This window comes from Bufo bufo, chromosome 2 (genome assembly GCF_905171765.1).
Source record: "Bufo bufo chromosome 2, aBufBuf1.1, whole genome shotgun sequence".
NCBI classification, from domain to species: Eukaryota; Metazoa; Chordata; class Amphibia; order Anura; family Bufonidae; genus Bufo; species Bufo bufo.
This window is the reverse complement of record NC_053390.1, coordinates 84,133,870-84,157,040: the sequence shown is the minus strand read 5'-3', so window position 1 is coordinate 84,157,040 and position 23,171 is coordinate 84,133,870. Positions and strand designations below refer to the sequence as shown.

The window sequence follows — 23,171 nt, the reverse complement described above, 5'->3', positions numbered from 1 at the left end:
TGAGCAAACAGTATTGATGATCTTTCGGACAATTGCCTAGTAGATAAACAACAAAAACACCCGGAAAAAAAAATAGAACTTCACATAATGATTGGGAGCAGGTGCAAGACAGACACCAAAGTCAAGTCAAGATCATGATGCCACAAACACAGACTACAGAGACCAGAGGGCACATTGGCCAGGAAAGAACTCAAAGAGAAAAGTAAAATGCAACATTGAAGAAATTTGTAGAGAATTCTACTGAAAAAGAAAAGATTTAAACAGAATAACGTACCCAAGCTATGATGTCTACTCCTCTAGTGGCAAAAATGTGAAGAATAAAGGAACTATTTGGAAGTAGAAGGAATAAACTAGTGAAGGGAAGTATTAAAATATCTCCATGGAACCCAGTGACTTGTGTGCTAGAAAAGTGCACCTTAGGGAATGAAAGAAGCTACTCAATAGTATAAGATGCCTTATTAATGCCAATGTTTGACGGTAACATGCCATTTAAAGGGATTTTCCAGGTTTTGACATTTATGCTGATGCCTCTGGCCTCCACACATCAACAGAGCTGGTATTTTACCCAAAGTCCAGCTCTCTTAAATATGGCTAAGATGCAGTACCTGGCTTGGCCACATGCACATGAAGGTCCCTTTTCTGGGTTCTGTAACAAAGTTGTGCAGTGAGCTATTGTTCTGCTGATCATTGAGGATCCCAAGTCATCAATAACACATTCATGGTTTATCTTAAGATTTGGCCATTGATATTAGAAACTGGAAAACCCATTTAAGATCAGTAGATATCATTTGTGTGTGCAGATCATCAGGAGATTTATCAACATCAACAGGAGTCCACAACAATATAGATAGGTGTAAAAACTGGAGGTCAGAGAAAAAAGACAATAATTTATGTTTAATCCAGTGCAAACTATGAAGACTTCTGTCTAGTGCAGCATTCAGCAACCTCTGACACTCCAGCTGTTGTGAAACTACATCATCCACCAGGCCCCATTCATTTCTATGGGAGTTCCGAGAACAACTGAGTACGTGTACATGCCAGGAGTTGTAGTTTCCCAATAGCTGAAGTGCTGGAAGTTGCTTGCCTGGTCTAGTGAGTGAAAAGAGTACAAGATACTTAATAAGTGACAGATAATATATACAAAGTAAGCAAAAAATCTGATAATTTTGTCACTTTCAAGCACAAATAAAGGGGTATTCCCATTACAACAACTTATGCCCTATGCACATGATAAGGTATAAGGCCTTATTCACATAGTCAGTGTTTCGTCAGTGCTTTGCAACACTGATTGTGAGTGAAAACCAGGAATATAATGGAAAGATTTACTCCTGTTCCATGTTTTTGATCACTGATCAAACACTGACCATGTAAATAAGGCCTAAGTCTCTAATCAGCGAGCATCTGACCTGTGGGGCTCTGCCAGTCAAGAGAATGGGGGCCCATATTTCCTCATTTGAATGGACAGACACACATTCAGCTCTGTGAGACTGCCAAAGATAGCCAAGTACAATTTCTAGGCTATCTCCATTAGCCCTATAGAGTTCAATGGAGCGGCAGTGTGCATGCCTGTCCACCACTCCATTCAAATGGAGGAACACCGGCCCTGATCGTTGAAGGCCCTAGTGGTCAGACCCCAGCCAATCAAACACTTATCCTCTATTTTTTGGATAGCGGTTAAGCTATAATGGTACAATACCTTTAAGACGAGATCCAAACCTAGTGTAGAAGCTACTTGTGCCTCCATCACCACAATATGAATGGCTTTTAACCACAGGCATAAAGTGAAGCTCCTGGGCCTCAATGCATAATTTTTATCTGAAGTGTGGTATTAACCCTTTCAGGGGGTGTGCAGTACCATCAAAGAGAGCATGCAAATTATTGGGCTTCTTGCTCAGGGACTGTGCTGTTTCATTTACATGGGGTGCGTGGGAAGGAGTTAAAGGGAGTCTGTCACCTCCAAAATCAGTTTCAAAGTGAACACACCACCATGTAGGGTAGGTGCCGGAAAACACAGCCATGCCTTTCTTGTGAAAATTCAGTCCTCTATTCCTGAGAAATGCTTCTTATTAGGGCTCATGTACACAACCGTTGGCTGTTTTGCAGATCCGCAATTTTGCAGATCTGCGCATTTTGTGGAACGGAACACCTGGCCCCTAATAGAACAGTCCTATCCTTGTCCGTAATGCAGACAATAATAGGACATGTTCTATGACTTTGTGGACGGCACAGACTAGTGCACAGAAAACTTTATTTGCATAAAAATAATAAAAACAAGCATTTCTTAGGATTAGAATACCATATTTTCAAAAAAAAAGGTATGGTTATGTTTTCGGGGCACCTAGATGTCGATATGATTACTTTGACACTGATTTTGCAGCTGACAGACACCCTTTAAAGAGTTCAGTGTATAAAAATAAAATTTAAAGTCACTGTACTTTTACATAATTTAATTTGATTTAATAGAGAATGGTGTAACTAGCAAATTCCTAAATCACTTCATTTAAAACATATGCCTGCATCCACCTGAAAAAAGCTGTAAAGTCATGGCCACTAGGGGGTCTCACTTCCACCTAAGTTGCAGTCCACTGTCTGTTGTCAGGAAAGATCAAAGGAAGTGGGGGGTGTCAGGGCTAGCTGAGATCCTGAGCCTGATAAAAGAACTGCTTCTGAATTCACAGGAGCCTGCTGCCATTCTGTAAGTGTGATTTCCCCCTCCTTATCTGTTCTGTGAGCTCCGGAGCTGAAAACGTGCATAGTGGGAAGTAAGGGAAGGGAGATCACAGCAGTACAGTGCTAGCAGAATGGAGAGAAGCACCCTGCTTCCAAGTGAAATGCACCTAGCTGTGCGGCTTAAACAGGGAATAATATGGCTGAAAAAGACATTGGGGAAGCCCAAAAAAGACCTATTCCTTCACAGTTATGATTGTACAAAGAAGCACGACCATTATGTGAACTATTTTTGAATACTCAGGTACGCTTTAAACTTGTCATCAGAAATAATTATTATATCATTTCCATGAAGTTCATAGCCCAGATATATAATCTGACTCTGTCTCAGAATACAAATGAAACATATATGACATAGGTAAATAGGAAAACAAAACTTTCTCTAGAAAGCATTAGTTGAATTACCGTATTTTTCGCCCTATAAGACGCACCTTTTCCTCCCAAAGTGGGGGGAAATGTCAGTGCGTCTTATGGGGCAAATACTAATGGGCGTTTCCATTATGGAAGTGCTCATTAGTACAGCCTGACCAGAAGTGGTGAATGCAGCGGCTCTGTACTCACCGCTTCCTGGTCTTCTCCTGCAGGCTCCTCACTCTGTGCTGAGACCTGTGCACAGCATGAGGACATCAATACGCTCTGTGACCTTATGCTGTGCAACGTTGGAACACAGCACAGCGCGCAGGAAAACCAGGAAGAGCGCTGGATCTCAGGAACGATGACGGCGTCTGGAGCAGGAGAATGATAAATTGATTTATGTTATTTTTTGTCTGCTCTTAAGTTTGATTAACATAGAGGTCTGATCTGAGGTCTGAATGGGGGTCTTATTCACACTGGGCATCTGATCCGAGGTCTGATTGGGGATCATATTCACATTGGGGTCTGATCTGAGGTCTGAATGGGGGTCTTATTCACACTTTGGGTCTTATTCACACTGGTCGTCTGATCTGAGGTCTGATTAGGGGTTTCATTAACATTGGGGGTTTGATTGGGGCTCTAAGCTGAGGTCTGATTAACATTGGGGATCTGATCTGTTTGGGGGTCTGATCAGAAGTCTAATGAAAAAAAAAATTTTTTCCTTTTTTTCTGCCTCTCAAACCTAGGTACGTCTTATGGACAGGTGCATCTTATAGGGCGAAAAATAGGGTAAATATACACAAAAAACAAACAAATTTAAAGGTTTATTTCGACAGACTTGTGTACCCTCCTCAAATGAGCTTGGAGAAAGTACAGTTAGGACGGTAGCCCTTCACTGATACATTAAGGCAAAGGCTGTGTAGTAGATGAACTTTCTTCCTTTTTGTCTATCAGTCTTTGTCATTGTAATCAGCACTACATGTAGGAATATAGAAGAAAGCAATATGCAGCATGCACATGCATGAAAGCACCGTCAGCGATGATAAACGATGCTCTAGCCGTAAAAAATGCATTTCTCCACAGACTCAAGACCCTGAATACATCACTGTCTGGAACTGAATGGAAATATAGGTTAAAAAAAAATAATACCTATCCTGTCTAATCTGTCAATGGCAACAGTTTCGAAGGCTCTCCTCATCATGGGATATTCCTCTAATACTTCATTAAAATTCTCCACAGATAGGGAATACAGCCGACAGTAGGTTTCCGCTCTCACGCTGGCCGTCCGACGACCTTTTGTTAAAAGGCAAATCTCTGCAAAAGAAATCAATATTGAAAATAAGTTGAATTGAACTTCATTGTCAAATTCATATAAAACACTTTCAAATACACAACAGTCCCCTTTAGATGTTTCAATCCACCCAAACGTTCATGAAGAATTTGGTTTTTATTTCATTCTTCTAACATGTCTTTAGTGAGACAGGTGCAGTACACTTAACTCCATGGAATTTCTTTTTATGAGATTTTGGAGATGTGTAAATCCCTGATCTCAAGTCTAATGAGGAGATTGTTTTTGGCAGACTGATGGAGATTTCCATTCATTGTCCTCAACCTACTGTACTTTCAGTCATAAACAGGTCAAAATATCATTATAAATAGATCTTCACTTCAACAAACCTGTCACAATAAAATGAGAAAAGTCCTCACGAAAATGTTTCATTGTAAATCCTGAATTTATATATCACTAGCAGAAGGACCCGGCTTCGCACGGGTATGATTCATCTATTTCATTTAATGTTTCTGTGTGTCGTTAAAAGATATCAACAGTATCTCCCATAACTCTACAGTACCCCGCCCCCTTAACAGTGAACTCCACAGTCCCTCACCCCTTAACACTGACCCCCCCCCCAGTGCCCCGCTTCCTTAAAATGGGACCTCCACAGTAGCCCATCCCGTTAACTTTGACCTTCACAGCAGCCCGCCCCTTTAACAGTGAGTTTCACAGCACCCCACTCCCTTGACAGTGACCTCCTCAGGGGCCAGCCCCCTTAACAGTGACATCTACAGAACCCCGCCCCATAACACTGAATCCATAGGGGACCGTCCCCTTATCTGTGACCTCCACTATTCCCTGCCTCCTTAACAGAGAACTCCAGAGCACCCGTCCCTTTAACACTGACTGCCACAGTACCCTGTTCCCTTAACAGTGACCTCACAGTACCCTGCTGACCTAACAGTGACCTCCACAGCAGCTGCCCCTTTAATAGTGGCCCCTTTAACAGTGACCTCCACAGCGCCCTGCCCCTTTAAGGCTAGGGCTACATGACGACATGTGTCTCGCAACATTTTGTCGTACCAATGTCGCACAACAATTTTTATAATGATAGGCTATGATGTCGCACTGCAACATGCGACTGCAACACGACAGTCGCAAAAAATCCATCCAAGATGGATTCATGTAGCAGTGTAGTTCTGCCCTATGTGTCGTGCAACTTATTGTCGCCGAGTAGCCCTAGCTTAAAACTGAGCAGTGAAGAAAAATGGCTGGGTTGTTATGGAAACCTGGAGTAAAACTGTGTGTATGTGGAGACTAAGGGCCTGCAAGCTTCTATTGGCTGATAAGTGACATGTGACCGTGTGTATGGCAGTTGGGATATGAGTGAAAGACTTGCAAGCTTGTATTGGCTAATGCAGGTCATTTTTTGGGGAATATCTAAGGAACGGTACGTCCTAGAGAGTTGAGACCCGGTCTAAAACCTTCCCGCACACCTGATGTACCAAATTTGGTGAAGATCAGTCCAGTTGTTTGGTCGCACATAAAGAACAGAAAGACAGACAGAAACTCATTTTATATATATAGGAGATCAGTGTCAGACTGGGGTATCTAGGGCCCACCAGTAAAATTTATTTTGGGGGCCCACCATACGGATACATTCAAGTATAATAAATAATCTAACACGTTTTTTTATATGAACATAGGCTGGCTGAGGTGCTGTACATTGAATATGTGTATGTAGTGCAGTAAATCTAATGTGTTATGTGTCCCTTGTGCAGAGGGTGGGAGACTAGGGGCCCACCGGGGGATATCCCTGTGGGCCAGTCCGAGCCTGTGAGAGATGTACATAAAGTTAGTGCATATTGTAGGTGCCTTAAAGGCTATGGACACCTTAAGGGCAATTTATTTATGATTGCATTTTACTCATTTTGAGTTAAAAAAACATTTTTTTCAATTGATCTTTATTTAAAAATGTTCTGCCATTTCTGAGATACAAGGTTTAAAGATCTGACTATTTGCAAGCTATTACTTTCTGTTTTCTTTGAATCCCATCATCTGACTGCTCATGTGTAGCTCTTATCTCTGATCTTTTTAAAAATTGATAAGAATGTGGCTCAGTCAAGTGTTTATGAGGTCAGAAGATATCAGAGCCGTCAGATGAAAATGATGCCTTGAAAACAGACTGATTTTTAACCCCTGTATCTCAGAAAAGGCTAAACATTTTTAATAGAGACCAATTGAAAAAAATATTTTTAGCCCAAAATAAGTCAAATACAATCATAAAGAATGCTCCCAAATGTGTACATAGCGTTAAGTGCTTATTTAGCCCCTTAATGACAAAGCCAACAGATCTACTTTCCCCCGAACTGTGTTCGTTAATCAGTGTGTGTGTGTGGCGGGGGAGGGTGAATACCTCATCACTTCTTGGTACATTGCTTTGCTACTACCTTGTTGTTTGATTACAGCTCATACGTTTCACTCAGAAACAAAGGTGGAAATTTAGAAAGCAAAATGTAGGACTAGTTCAAATTGCGAGAAAAATCAGGTGGACATGTGTCAAATTTATTATGTGTTATAGACACTTTTTTCACTTTAAAATTAAATCGATGGTGCCAAGTGTGCATCATATAAAACACAACCACTATTACAATGTTGCCAAACGATTGTGAACCATATTCTTTTAACTCATAAATTTGTCCTAAACTATTTAACAGATACTTATAGAAAAAATAAGCTCTCATGCTGATCATATTGCCAGGAAAAGTTCAACTTCTATGATTATCAGTTCACATATAGGTAACGTCAGACAAGTACTATTAAGTAAAATAAACCACGGTATTCACCACTATGGTCTAGTCTTCATCACACTGATTGGTAAAGAAACAAAAACAAACCAAGATTTGGAGATTTCTGAGGACCTCTGAAACATATTGGATAAACTACAGATATGTTTCCATATGGTATTTGATTTATTCTATTTTATTTCTATTTTTATATCTTCAGATGAAGATGTTAACTTATTTTAGGATATGCATTATGCACAAATGTTTTAACTTTATTCCACTAAGGCTAAGTTATTTGGTCAGTTATTTCTATCAGTTATTGTGAGCCAAAACCAGTAGTGAAGCCTACTCAGAGATCAGGTGTAATGATTTGATTTGCACCTATTCAGTGTTTTTGACCCACATCTGGTTTTGGCTCATAATGACTGATCGATATAGCTGACCAAATAACTGAAGTGTGAACTCAGCCTTACGTAAAAACTAGAGTTCCCCAATATTGCAATCAGAGGAGGACTAACTAATCATTAGGGCAGGGTGTCTGAATGCCCATGGCCAGAAGGAACTCACAGGCCGTTTACCAGTTACAACAGTTCTTACATTCTGTTACGGCAGTGGATGTGGACCTAGTCTACCAACTAACCAGTTTGACTGTGGGCTAACTCTAAGGGCATTATCCTGGCAGTCCCTCTGTATTTACCCTTAAACCCCTGTACAGAGATCTAGACTTCGCTGCAGTGAAGCCACCGGGCCACTACCTCCTGAGATTTGGGGAAAATAACACATGCTCCCTCTATAATGCACCTGATAATTTTAATCGTGAGGGTGAATGGTGTAATTCCCCTGATATTTATTGCTTACACACTGACAGGTATATCGTTAGCATCAAGCAGTCTGATGATTACTGGATAGACATGGTTTTAGGCCCTTGCTATCAAAGCAAAATAGGGGAATGTTATTCTGTTGCTGAAAGGGAGGTCAAATTGTAGATTGCTAAAATACACTGTGTGCACAGCTTGCTGCAGCTTTTAGTGAGCAGACTCCTGCTGCCCGTCTATCTGACCAGAAGGCCCCTCTCTGCTTTATACCCCCGAGTCACCCACTTCCCTACTGTCTCCTCTACCACAAGAAGCAGAATCCACAGCAGTCATTTCAGTCTCATGAACATGACAGAGTATTTTTTATGTGTCACACCAGGCTGACACAAATCAGCAAATGGATGCATACTGCATGAACAAACAGGTTCAGTCCTACCTGGACTGTGGCCGTTCTCCAACACATACCCCATTCCCTGACTCTATGGACTTCTGGGCAGGCAGTGGCCGGTACTGGACTAATATGCTCTCTGCAATGTCTTTTCCAGCCTCCAGTGTCATCTTAGAGAGGGTTTTCAGAGTGGCAGGTGGTGTCATCACACCCAAACAAACAAAGTTGTCCTTCACCAGTATACAAAACCTCAAAATGAATCAGGTATGCATTCGTGAGGATTTTAAGATACTTCTGTCTGAGGCCAATAAATAGATCTGTCATTGCTGATAGTGGCTATTTATCTCCAGCCCCATCATGCCATTGCTGCTGTCCACCTGCCTATCATCTTGTTCTGTATCATATGGATGCTACACCTTGCCGGTAATCTCCCTTTGCCACTTGCATTACCTCTAACGCAGCTACTATTACCCTACACAGCTGCCACTACTAATACTCTACAACCCAACACAGCCACACATACATCTACTGCCTTGTCTGTTCCATGATGGGCAGCCGCTATTGCTGCCACTATTACCCCTTCATGACCTTGACCTTACCATTTCCACATCCACACTGCACTGTTACTGCTCCCAAATAATGTATAGAATAAGCCAGTGTTTCTCCTGACAAACTAACACTTGTGTGTGCAGGGGTCGACACTGTTAAGGGGCATCTGTCAGCAGTTTTGAACCTGTGACACTGGCTGACCATGTGCACTTGGCAGCTGAAGGCATCTGTGTTGGTCCCATGTTCATATGTGCCCGAGAAGAATGATGTTTTTATATATGAAAATTAGCCTCTAGGAGCAACAAGGGTGTTGCCATTACACCTAGAGGCAACTGCCATGCCCTCCCCACTTTGATTGAAAGGGCCAGGCATTGAAAACGTCATCCCACCTGGCTCTGTCAATTAAAGTACAGAGGACGCGGCAGTTGCAGAGAGAGCAGAGCCTACAGGTGTAATGGCAACACCCCCATTGCTCCTAGAGGCTCATTCGCATATATTAAAACAGGCACATATGAACATGGGACCAACACAGATGCTTTCTGCTGCCAAGTGCACATCTAACAGGTCAGCCAGTTTTATAAGTTGATGACCTTTAAGTTATCATTTTTGGACATTTGGTCCCAACAAGCCACAGTTTTTTTTCCTACAATACCGTGTGTGTTTAAACACCATCTGCCCCCAAAAGGGACAATCTATGGAAGGTTTATAACATGAAAAATAATAAAACATGCAATGGTGCAGTGTGTTTTTAAACATGCTACTTGTTAAAACCATCAACCATGTGTTTACCCATAGCTAAATATGAAATTATTTGCTATTGCTGTCATTGCGTTAAAGAGGGAGGATAGGAGAGAAAGAGTAAAAAATGTAAAAAAAAAAAAAACAGAGAGAAAATAAATCAGTATCCTAGGAGATCTTAGAGTGTCAGTGTCAAACTTTTGATTTGAGTACAATTGATATGGCCGCAAATTTTATTTTTTGGAAAAATTTGACAAATCAGACACAAAACAAATTTCAGGAAGTTCTCTCATCTCTACTACCTATATATTCTCTATAGCTATGTCACTAAAACTAGTTATAAAAAAAGGGTATTTAGATTATTCCAGTAAGAAAATTATATTTCCAAAAACCTGATGTCTGCATTTCCTCATGAATCAAATCTCTGAGTTTCTGTAAATTCTGAAAACCTCTTAGAATTTTCATTATTGTCTGCGGTTTCCAGACTTAGGACAGACAAAACCTGCTCTGCATTGCCCTTGCTTTAATGGTGTCTTAGAACATCCAATTGACATGCAGGAATGGTTAAATGTAATACATTAAGGAAATACTTTAAGAAAATGTAAAAATTTTTAATAAATTCTAATGGCAAAGTTAAAGTGATGTAAGCCAAGCAAGTCCAGAATTTCTGATCAACCTTTTCAGTTTTAAAGACTTCAAAATGTGACTCTGTATCTTAGGATTGATTTCCAGTGTATTTTATGGTTATATAAATCATTTCTCTATACCATGTTTTTTACTTGGCCAGTGGATTTAAATTATTTTTAAAAAGACTGATGTAAAATAATGAATAATCTTACCAGTCCCCCATCACTCCCTTTCCAACAATTCCTGGTCTCCCGGCAATCTGGTCACTCTCAACACACATGAAATGACCAATGGCAGAAGCACTGTCCTGCCTCAGCTACTAGTTGGCTGAGCGACCACATTACCATGTCAAAAGGGACCAGGAGGTAAAGCCTGGTGGAGAACTGGGAAGGAACAGGAGCAATGGGGATTAGTAACGTGAGTATAACTCATTTCATTATCTAACACTGTTCTGAGCTGTTTAAAAAAGTACTCTGCTAGACATCCCCTTTAACCTCCGTCCTGACTTTAGGACTTAATATTTCCTTTTCCCAGTGATTGCTTGGGCACATTGGCAATGTCCACATAAACACTTCGACATAACAGTATGGGAACTAACTCCTTTCCAAGACATATCCCAATTTTCACTTAGGCAGCCCCCCTGATATGAGCATCAGAGCATTTCATGCTCCGATGCTCTACCTTGCCCTGCACTGTATTGCGTAGGACAAGGGCTGTTTATTTATATTGTTTACACTTCCAGGCAGAGGCTTCCGCCTAGCAGTGTTCCCGGTGACGTCACCGACACCGATAGGCCGGCTTTAGACGTTTTACAGGCTAGGGCAGCACTAAAGCCGCCTATTAGTGCTGGGGACGTGACCGGGCTCACTGCTCGGCGGAAGCCTCCGCCTAGCTTTCCCCATGGAGAGCCCGGTATATCACTGTATCTCCAGAAAAAGCCTTTCTCATGCAGGATTAATAGCAGAGCAAAGGAGAGCATCGGAGCATGAAATGCTCTGATGCTCATGTCAGAGGCTCTGCCTGGTTGAAAACGGGAATATATCCAGGTTTATCTCTGAGGGTTAAAATGACAAGGGGCTATAAAAAGCAGAGGAGGAGTGTAGCGCTTCTGGGTGACAGTAACCACTACACTCTTGTAACTATGTCGGTCATAATAGGGCTACATGAGATGGGAAAGTGTAGTGATGAAAATAGAACAGACTGAAAATAAAGTAAAATTATCTAAAGACTAAAATTATCTTAGACTAAAATGATCTCAACATTGCAGCAGGAGACAAGTGAGCTGATTTTGTGAGGGACAGTGACCTGCATACATAACATTGTGCAAATTAAGACAGGGTTGTATATGGCAGGGGCGATGTCATGAAATGAGTACAAGAAACTGGAAAGAAGACACACCATACCTTTCCTATATTTATTTGGTTTCCCTTTACATTATGTTATCACTAAGTAGTGACTGTCTTGCCTTACCTGATTACCTGTGGTGATTAACATTTCTGTAAAGAGGATTTTCACCCCATATGTATCATACTGACCTCCAAAATATGATCCGTCAGTCAGTTTCATTTCCCTGCTGGATCTAGTAATGACGCCGGCCACGCCATGCTGAATAAAGTACATCTTTTTCCCAACTGCTCCTTCACGGATGATATAATCTCCAGGCTGGAAAACCTCAAACCTCAATTTGCTGAGCATGGCTGTGACAAAGTTCGGGTCTGCATTAGCAAACAGAGGCATAGTAGCCACTAGTTTTCGGCAGTTGAAATTCACTATTTCCTAAAATAGAAAACAAGGTAAAAATATAAGATAGTATGAAAATATTTTACATTCCATGTAGTATTAAATCATTTTATCACATGTGGTCAGTACATTATTAAGGGGTTTCCATACCACTCAGCCATGGAACCCCGTAATATAGCCACTAGAAAGCCAGCTGGGGCCTAAGTTGTACGTGTGGTAGAAATGTTGTTCTTCTGACTGCATTCACATATGTGCACTGTGTTTGTCTTGTATTTATACCAGGTTAATATCATTTTTAGTTAATGTACTTTAATTCTGTGCTCACAAAACAGTTATAAAATTGCCACTCATACAAACTATATACACGGCTGCTTTAATCATAGGGCAACCAACCATCCCCGATCCAGCAAGATGGTTGGAAGGATGTGGCAAGTGCCATTTATAAATGTATCTGTGTCCCGAGGCCATACGCAAATTCTATGCTCTATTTACTAATCAAAAATAATCCATTAATCAACGTGCCAACTGCTTCATCTGTCTTGGAAGGTAAAGGATGGATAGGGGACATATTTGTCTTCTTTGCCTCTGTCCACTACTACATTTAAACACATATCCTACAGATGATGAGAAATCTGTCCAATGATGCTGCTGTATTTTATGTGGCTATGTACCTTTGTTAACAGGCAGCTTAGATTGCTAACGTTAAACCATTGATTTTCCGTTTTTTAACGCCTTTTGAAGCAACAAAGAAAACTGCAAATAGGGCATTTTTTTTTTGTTTTCCATTACGGCATTCACCGTATGGGATAAATATGGTTATACTTTAATAGTTTGAGCAGTTTGGGATGCGGCAGTGCATATGATCTTTATTTTTTTTTAGCATTGTTATTATTATTTATTTTTAATTTGTGGGGGGGTGATTTGAATTCTTATATTTTTTTGTTTTTTCATATTTATTTATATTTATATACAGTACAGACTAAAAGTTTGGACACACCTTCTCATTCAAACAGTTTTCTTTATTTTCATGACTATGAAAATTGTAGATTCACACTGAAGGCATCAAAACTATAAATTAACACATGTGGAATTATATACATAACAAACAAGTGTGAAACAACTGAAAATATGTCATATTCTAGGTTCTTCAAAGTAGCCACCTTTTGCTTTGATTACTGCTTTGCACACTCTTGGCATTCTCTTGATGAGCTTCAAGAGGTAGTCCCCTGAAATGGTTTTCACTTCACAGGTGTGCCCTGTCAGGTTTAATAAGTGGGATTTCTTGCCTTATAAATGGGGTTGGGACCATCAGTGGCGTTGAGGAGAAGTCAGGTGGATACACAGCTCATAGTCCTACTGAATAGACTGTTAGAATTTGTATTATGGCAAGAAAAAAGCAGCTAAATAAAGAAAAACGAGTGGCCATCATTACTTTAAGAAATGAAGGTCAGTCAGTCAGCCGAAAAAATTGGGAAAACTTTGAAAGTAAGGGCTATTTGACCATGAAGGAGAGTGATGGGGTGCTGCGCCAGATGACCTGGCCTCCACAGTCACTGGACCTGAACCCAATCGAGATGGTTTGGGGTGAGCTGGACCGCAGAGTGAAGGCAAAAGGGCCAACAAGTGCTAAGCATCTCTGGGAACTCCTTCAAGACTGTTGGAAGACCATTTCAGGGGACTACCTCTTGAAGCTCATCAAGAGAATGCCAAGAGTGTGCAAAGCAGTAATCAAAGCAAAAGGTGGTTACTTTGAAGAACCTAGAATATGACATATTTTCAGTTGTTTCACACTTGTTTGTTATGTATATAATTCCACATGTGTTAATTCATAGTTTTGATGCCATCATAGTAATGAAAATAAAGAAAACTCTTTGAATGAGAAGGTGTGTCCAAACTTTTGGTCTGTACTGTATATTTATTTTTATATTTGAAAAAACTTTTACATCTTTATTCACACCCCCACCCCACTCGAGAGGGCTTAAATATGTGATCTTCAGAACATTTTTCCCTTACACTGCAATGAATTAACATTGCAGCGTATGGCAGATTCACTTTTTACTTGCCACCTGCAGACCTCCAAAAGAACTACAGCTCTAATAGCATGGAACTGTTCAGAGAGACCCATACTAGATTTCTCTCTGAGCACAGTGCTCAGATGCTGTGGTCACAACTGACCATGGCATCTATGGGGTTAAATGTCTGCCATCAGCATTATTGTTGATCACAGACATTAGCCCCGAGTGTCTGCTGTGTGAGACACAGCATTTATGGCGCATTTTATCAAAGGATTAATCTGTTTTCCCTTAGTTCTAATAGCAGCAAAACAATGGGGATAGGAAGGGATATTTGTGCTGCTGTCAGGACTAAGGAAAGACAGATTAACATTAGAAATCCAAACTTCGCTAACATCCTGCTGGCAGCACAACAATTGGGATTTAGCACAAAGTAACCTCAAAGAGAGGGTCCTCCTGTACTACAGAATTCAGAATTGCCTGCCCAAAGGCTGTACTCCCTGTATTCCAAAAATTCAACATATAGTAGTTGACAAAGTTAAAATGCCAGGCAGCTCCAGGAGGCTTTACCACATAGAGGCACTGAGTAAAAGGGACACGTATCCTCTCCCCAGTAATTAACATACAGAAAATAAAAAATAAATCAATAAACCATTTTGTAACTGGAGCAATGTAAAGCAGCAACTTGCACGGCCATCTGTCCAAGTCCAACAGGATGGAAAAAAAACATACCATGAGTAGGGTTTGAGACACCTTTATAGTAGAGAGGAAGGTAATTCATTCATTATTATGTTGCATTCTGTCCTACCAGATCACAGGGGCAGAATTACCCCCCATTAGGTATATATATATATATATATATATATATATATATATATTATTTTTTTTTTTTTATGTATGAGAACAGGCACATCACTCTGAATTCAGAGAATGAAAGGAATGCTACACGATGATGAATGTTGTGTCATGGCTCCATCCTATTGACTGTATTAGCAATATTCATGAAGGAAGATATTGAATTTGAATGTCACCCCAAGTGAGTTATTGCTCATTAAGCGCAGCTAAATACAGTATTTAATAATGCAACAGCTCAATTTTGTTATTTTTAGCTCTGTCAAAATATGTTTTATGGGAGAAAATATATTTAGCAAAAGTGAAAGACAACCTTTCAAGATTTGCAGGATGAAATGACAAGAGGCAATACCACATGAATGTAACTATATGACCTGTTAAAGGGTCATGAGGATTTAAACCCCAATCCACCATCACCCTGTTATACCGGATGGTGACAGGTTCACAATTATGTCCTGCTATGTTCTAGGACAGGGGTAGGCTACCTCTGGCCCTACAGCTGTTGCGAATCCACAACTCCCAGCATGCATGCTTCCTCTGTTCTTCTCAGACCTCCCATAAAAGTGAATAGAGCATGCTGGGAATTGTAGTTTCACCACAGCTGGAGTGCCGAAGGTTACTGACCCCTGTTTTAGGAGATTTGACCTAATGAAGAACAATCACATGCCCTGTACATAGTCACAGGGGTGAAACCACTCCTGTGAAAAGTCATGCTGGCTGTTCCCCCTTCTGGCATGATTGTGATCCCGCAGACCGGGTGCAACATCAGAAACCACCTCCAGCTGCATCCGGCACATGCAAAGTGCGCAGATGGGGATGGTGTGGAAGTGGCTTTGAGGATGCACACAGTCTGGGGGACGGAAATCAAACCAAAGGTGATATGGGCCAGCATGACTCTTCTCAATAGTGGCTCCACCCCTAGGACTCCTTGCAAGTCATTTGAATAAAGTGTTTAAAATTCTTTATCATTACATTATAACAAATCTGCCAGAATATAGAAGAAACCACTGTCCTGGATAACATGTGGTTTGGAGGTCTAAATCCTTATGACAGGTTAATTTTAATCACCATTTCTGTATTTAAAGCACATTTTAACCACCTCAGCCCCCCTAGCTTAAACACTCTTAATGACCAGACCACTTTTTACAATTCTGCACTACACTACTTTCACGGTTTATTGCTCGGTCATACAACTTACCACCCAAATGAATTTTACCTCCTTTTCTTCTCACTAATAGAGCTTTCATTTAGTGATATTTTATTGCTGCTGACATTTTTACTTTTTCTGTTATTAACCAAAATTTACAGAAATTTTTGCAAAAAAATGACATTTTTCACTTTCAGTTGTAAAATTTTTCGAAAAAACTAAGTTTCTATATAAATTTTTCTCAAAATTTATTTTTCTACATGTTTTTGATAAAAAAAAAAAATGCAATAAGTGTATATTTATTGGTTTGGGTAAAAGTTATAGCGTTTACAAACTATGGTACAAAAATGTGAATTTCCGCTTTTTGAAGCAGCTCTGACTTTCTGAGCACCTGTCATGTTTCCTGAGGTTCTACAATGGCCAGACAGTACAAACACCCCACAAATGACCCCATTTCGGAAAGTAGACACCCTAAGGTATTCGCTGATGGGCATAGTGAGTTCATAGAACTTTACATTTTTTGTCACAAGTTAGTGGAAAATGATGATTTATTTATTTTATTTTTTTCTTACAAAGTCTCATATTCCACTAACTTGTGACAAAAAATAAAAACTTCCATGAACTCACTATGCCCATCACGAAATACCTTGGGGTGTCTTCTTTCCAAAATAGGGTCACTTGTGGGGTAGTTATACTGCCCTGGCATTTTAGGGGCCCTAATGCGTGAGAAGTAGTTTGAAATTCAAATGTGTAAAAAATGTCCTGTGAAATCCTAAAGGTGCTCTTTAGAATTTGGGCCCCTTTGCCCACCTAGGCTGCAAAAAAGTGTCACACATGTGGTATCGCCGTACTCAGGAGAAGTAGGGCAATGTGTTTTGGGGTGTATTTTTACATATACCCATACTGGGTGAGAGAAATATCTCTGTAAATGACAACTTTTAAAAATGTTGACGTCCGAATGGAGCCTTACAGGTGGGTGATCAATGACGGGGGGTGATCAGGGAGTCTATATGGGGTGATCAGGGGTTAATAAGGGGTTTATAAGTGACGGGGGGGTGTAGTGTAGTGGTGCTACTTATTACAGAGCTGCCTGTGTCCTCTGGTGGTCGATCCAAGCAAAAGGGACCACCAGAGGACCATGTGAGATTTTATTTTTTGTCACAAGTTAGTGGAATATGAGACTTTGTAAGAAAAAACAAACAAAAAAAATAATCAATTTCCGCTAACTTGTGACAAAAAAATAAAAAATCTTCTATGAACTCGCCATGCCCCTCAAAAGTGATCTTTTTATAGCGCCGCAGCGATTTTACAGTGTTTTTGCAGTGATCAGAAAAAAAAAATTCTGTCACTGCAGTGGGGCGGACTGAACGCAAGTGTGCGCACAAGATCAGGCCTGATCGGGCGAACACTGCGGTTTTTGTAGAGCCTATAGAACAGGGGTACTCAACTGGCGGACCGCGGTCCAAATACGGACCGCGGCCGCCAGTTGTCCGGACCCCGGCCATCGTTCAGAGCGCTCCTCCTCTCCTGCACACTGTACCATGCAGGAGGAGGAGCTTATCGGCGCACTTCTGCCTGTCCCACAGCGCAGTGAGACAGGGCTTCCTCCACATGTAGCGCTTCTCCTCCTGCACACTCTGGCAGCTCTGCTCAATACAGCGGCGGGCACAGGAGCTGATAGTTCTCAGCAGCGCAGGAGGAGTCTCTCCCTCCCCCCTGTGCTGCTGCCCCCGTCGCTGCCAATAAGAAGAGGCAGGAGGAGGAGGGGAGGGGCTGTGGCCACTGCGCCACCAATGAAGAAAACTGAGCTGTAATACAAATACAGGAGGCGGGTGCTGGAATCAAATAGCCGGCACCCGACCTCTGTGACAGGGAGCTGCGATCAGCTGCAGTTGAGTTAACCCTTCAGGTGCGGTACCTGAGGGGTTAATTGTAGCTGATCGCAGCCCCCTGTCACAAAGGTCGGGTGCCGGCTATTTGATTCCGGCACCTGCCTCCTGTATTTGTATAAGAAACGTTGGTGGCACAGTGCGCCCCCCCCCAGTATAATAAACATTGGTGGCACAGTGCGCCCCCCCCCTTCCCCAGTATAATAAACATTGGTGGCTCAGTGGGAAGTGCCAATGAGGGTTAAAAATAATAAAAGAAAATTAACTCACCTCCTCCAGTTGATCGCGTAGCTGCCGGTCTCCTGTTCTTACTTCTTTCTTCAGGACCTGTGGTGACGTCACTGAGCTCATCACATGGCCCATTACCATGGTGATGGATCATGTGATGAGCACAGTGATGTCACCACAGGTCCTGAAGAAAGAAGTAAGAACAGGAGACCGGCAGCTACGCGATCAACTGGAGGAGGTGAGTAAATTATTTTTTAACCCTCATTGGCACTGCCCACTGCGCCACCAATGTTTATTATATTGAGGGGGGGCGCACTGGGCCACCAATGTTTATTATACTGGGGTGATAGGGGGGCGCACTGCGCCACCAATGTTTATTATTTTGAGGGGGGGCACACTGCGCCACCAATGTTTATTATATTGGGGGGGCACACTGCGCCACCAATGTTTATTATACTGGGGTGATGGGGGGGTGCACTGCGCCACCAATGTTTATTATATTGAGGGAGGGCGCACTGCGCCACCAATGTTTATTATATTGAGGGGGGGCGCACTGCGCCACCAATGTTTATTATATTGGGGGGGCACACTGCGCCACCATGTTTATTATATTGGGGGGGCACACTGCGCCACCAATGTTTATTATATTGAGGGGGGGCGCACTGCGCCACCAATGTTTATTATACTGGGGTGATGGGGGGGCACACTGCGCCACCAATGTTTATTATACTGGGGTGATGGGGGGGCGCACTGCGCCACCAATGTTTATCATTCTGAGGGGGGGCGCACTGCGCCACCAATGTTTATTATATTGAGGGGGGGCGCACTGCGCCACCAATGTTTATTATATAGGGGTGATGGGGGGCGCACTGCGCCACCAATGTTTATTATTTTGAGGGGGGGCGCTCTGCGCCACCAATGTTTATTATATTGAGGGGGCCGCCAGACGAAAAAGTCGGACATGTAGTACTTTTAGTCTGGCGGCCTCTCACCGTGCTGCGCCGTAACTCTGCCCCCATCCCCATTATAGTCGATGGGCACAGAGCAGCGGCACGGCGAAGTAGTGGCAAGATGGATCTGACAGGGTGAGCAGCCTGTCGGATCCATCCTGCTGCAAGTGTGAAAGTACCCTTACTAATGAGCGCTTCCATCATGGAACGCCCATTAGTACAGCCGTTACCTCCACCGCTACTTGTGCTAGTAAAAAAAAATATATATTACGGCAGTGTTTCCCAACCAGTGTGCCTCCAGCTGTTGCAAAACTACAACTCCCAGAATGCCTGGACAGCCTTTGGCTGTGCGGGCATGCTGGGAGTTGTAGTTTTGCAACAGCTGGAGGCACACTGGTTGGGAAACACTGTATTACGGTACCTCCACCTCCATTTGCTCACACTGTGGAGAACACTCCCTGCTGACTAGAAGCTCAGGACAGGACCTACAAGACGTCATCACGTTAGAGCACCGGTCCTGAGCGTGCAGTCAGCAGCGAATGTTCACCGCAGCCAGGTGAATGCTAATTTTTTATTTTTTTTTGCAAAAGCAGAGAAGGGGGGCACTAATGGGGGCAATACTCTTACTGGGGGCACTAATGGGGACATTATTCTTACTGGGGGCATTATTCTTACTGGGGCACTAATGGGGACATTATTCTTACTGGGGCACTAATGGGGACATTACTAATTCTGGGACTTACCCGGGGCGCTCCACTATAACGTCAGAGCGCCCCACGCGCATGTATCACATGATCGCATGGCATCTTTACTGTTGGCGTTCAGCTCGGACCTTCACCTGACTGCAGACCCAGGTATGTGGACCTTTAATAAAACTAGTTGAGTACCCCTGCTATAGAACATGTCCTATTCTTGTCCGCAATTGCGGACAAGAAAAGGCATTTTCTATATAGTTCTGGCAATGTGCGGATCCGCAAAATGCGGAAAGCACATTGCCGGTGTCCGTGTTTTGCGGATCCACGGTGTTCGTGTTTTGCGGATCCGCAAAACACATACGGACGTCTGAATGGAGCCTTACAGGGGGGTGATCAATGACAGGGGGGTGATCAGGGAGTCTATATGGGGTGATCACCCCCCTGTAAGGCTCCATTCAGACGTCCGTATGTATTTTGCGGATCCGCGGATCCGTGGGTCCGCGGATCCACAAAACACATACTGACGTGTGAATGGAGCCTTACAGGAGGGTGATCAATGACGGGGGTGATCAGGGAGTCTATATGGGGTGATCAGGGGTTAATAAGTGACGGGGGGGTGTAGTGTAGTGGTGATTGGTGCTACTTATTACAGAGCTGCCTGTGTCCACTGGTGGTCGATCCAAGCAAAAGGGACCACCAGAGGACCAGGTAGCAGGTATATTAGACGCTGTTATCAAAACAGCGTCTAATATACCTTTAAGGGGTTAAAAAAATCGCATCTACAGCCTGCCAGCGAACAATCGCCGCTGGCAGGCTACAGATCCACTTGTTTACCTTCGGTTCCTGTGAACGCGCGCTCCTGTGTGTGCGCGTTCACAGGAAATCTCGCCTCTCGCGAGATGACGCACCGGCGCGTCCAGGAGGAATGAATCGACCGCCTCCGGAACGCAATCCTGCGTTAGGTGGTCCGGAGGCTATTAAAGGGCTTCAGATACTTATGACCTATCCTCCAGCACCCCCACCAATTAGCTGTTTCGGGCTGCTGTGGTGCTGTCACGGACGTTCCCTAATAGCCACACCTTCTTTCCCCAGGTGTGGCTATTATGGTAATTTAACCTTCTCTATTGATTGTTGTTTCTCCCACTATGCTATGCGGTTTATAGCTTCTGTTGAAGTTGTGGATAGCTGGTGTGTGGATCTCGGATAAATTCCTGGTGCTGCCATAGCCACTTGAAGTTAAGTGTTTTCTTTCCCTTTTGTATTTTGTTTGGGTTAGTTTGTGTGTTGCATTTCCCTGTCATTTGTATTAAGCCCTGAGGGAGACTTCTGTTTATCCTTCCTTTTGAAGGAACAGGTTGTCTCAGTCCTGACATTAGTACCAGGGTCCTATAGGGTGAGTTAGGATACTAGGTATTCCGGTGTATGAACTCACCTACCTCTGGGGTCTGTTCATACTGGTAGTCAGGACTTTGATTAGGGTTTTACTAGGAGGTATCCATCTCCTTTCCCTAGTTTCAAGGCCTTATTTCCTCACCCCTTTCTCTCTTATGCTCGGTGTGGTGTTTCCCTCCCACACCTGAATGTGACAGGTGCTGAAGACAATACAACATAAAAAGCTGGAGGCAGACAGCGCCATACACTGTGTGGTGGCCGTGCCGAGGTACTGCAGCTCAGCTCCTATTGAGAGGATAGGACATCAATATCAATATCAGTAGCCTGGAGAACCCCTTCAACCTCATTTCATGAATGCAATACAAAAAGAGCATAACTAGTGATTTCCATTCATTTTTTTTGCAATGGGGATGCTCTAGAGGTGGTCATTATGTTAAGGAAGTTGTCGTTTTAGCCTACTGCATTTAAAATCGGAGAGACTTCTACAATACGGGCAGCTTAGTTATGAGAGAAATACTGACTGAAGGAAACAAACTTGCATATCCTGTGCTGCCGGGATTTACACTGTACATGAGAAGATGAAGCTTCACCCCTCTCTCTATAGGCTGAAACATGGAGTTGGATCATGTTAGTAGAGGAGTGCTCTGTAGTTCTGTCATTAGTGAAAGTCTAGACTAGTGAGAATAGTTTAAAGAGCTGTAAAGGAGAACAGAGATACAGTGAATCCCATCTCTCATTACGTACGTGTCTCAGATCCAAACTCCTAGGATACACATTGTATTCATGTCGCTGATACAGTCTTCAAATGGGACAATGAGCAAGTGTGTCTCCATCAAGTACAGGAGGTGTCCCGCAAAACCAGAAAATGTTTAATGCTACTTATGTTTGATACTTCCTTTATATTTTTTAAAGGGACTGGGTGAGCACAAAGCATGTTCACCAGGCAAATGTGAACATGTTCATGTGCAATTGCTGTTATATTGCGTATTATATGTTATGCCGTGATTCTGCCGTGTGCTCCAGCAAATGAGCTATGGTTGGCAGGAAAAGGGCTAACCACCCTATTCCTGGACTGGTCCTGGTCATCCCCTTGCCAGGAGGGGGAGTTCCAGTGAGGCGATGAAGAGATAGGATGCACATGCCAGGGCTCCTACTCTTTAGGGAAATTAACGAGTGTGAATATGAGACTATCATTTCAGGAAAATTGCCAGAATCAAGAATACTGCTTTCAAAGAACAGCTTTATAGACACTGCTGTATGGGAGGGACTACAGCTCAGACACCCATCACCTAGACCTCTTCCATGCAAGTCAAACACCAAACCTGTATCATACCATGGATACCTATATCTAGAAGTGCCTGCAAGTGCCATGTAATTGCCACCTAACTAGTCACCATACCTCAATACCGGGTGACTGAAACTGCACTTTGTACTTACTACTGCTGGATGTATCATAAGTTATATTTTGCAAACGAGAGACTTTTAAATGTTTACTTCTGGCCTGATTCTTCAAACAACCTTTCCACTGCACAAATCCCAGGGAGCAACGGCCTGAGGGAGTATACCATAACACCTCATCAAGGCCACTACCGCTTCCATCCTCTGCACTGGCTCCTCATGACCTCACTGCACATGCACATACTGTATGGTTTGGGGAACTGAAATTATTTTAAAAAGTCTATGGTGAAATTCATTATACCCCCTATGCCTGTTTTTGGTGTAGAAAAGTCACAAATCTGCCGGATTTGCAAATTTTCAATGCAATTGTGACCTTTATAGTTGCAACTGGCTTTTTACACTGTCGTCGCCAATTTTATGAAAAAGAGGTCTTGCCAGGGTGGAGTGTGCCATGGGCCCTGGCTCATTTATGATTATTTACGCCAGAAGCTGGCATAAATAATGACTGAAATCTACTGCAGCTCCGAGCTTCCATAGATTTTAATCCAGCGCAAGGACTACCGAAGGAGCCATATAATTTATGATGAGGCATTGCTCCTGCGGCAGCAAAG

At 42.6% G+C, this 23,171-nt stretch overlaps 1 protein-coding gene across 1 annotated transcript in view; it reads right to left on the bottom strand.

Annotated features, from left to right (window-relative positions):
- The window catches only part of HCN1 (hyperpolarization activated cyclic nucleotide gated potassium channel 1), a 465,956-nt gene that overhangs the window by 41,132 nt on the left and 401,653 nt on the right, over nt 1-23,171 (bottom strand). The window contains exons 6-7 of the mRNA XM_040421267.1: nt 11,793-12,033; nt 4,231-4,395 (exon numbers count right to left, since the gene is read on the bottom strand). Of these exons, the coding sequence (XP_040277201.1) occupies nt 4,231-4,395; nt 11,793-12,033 (406 nt within the window). The remainder of the gene's footprint in view (nt 1-4,230; nt 4,396-11,792; nt 12,034-23,171) is intronic.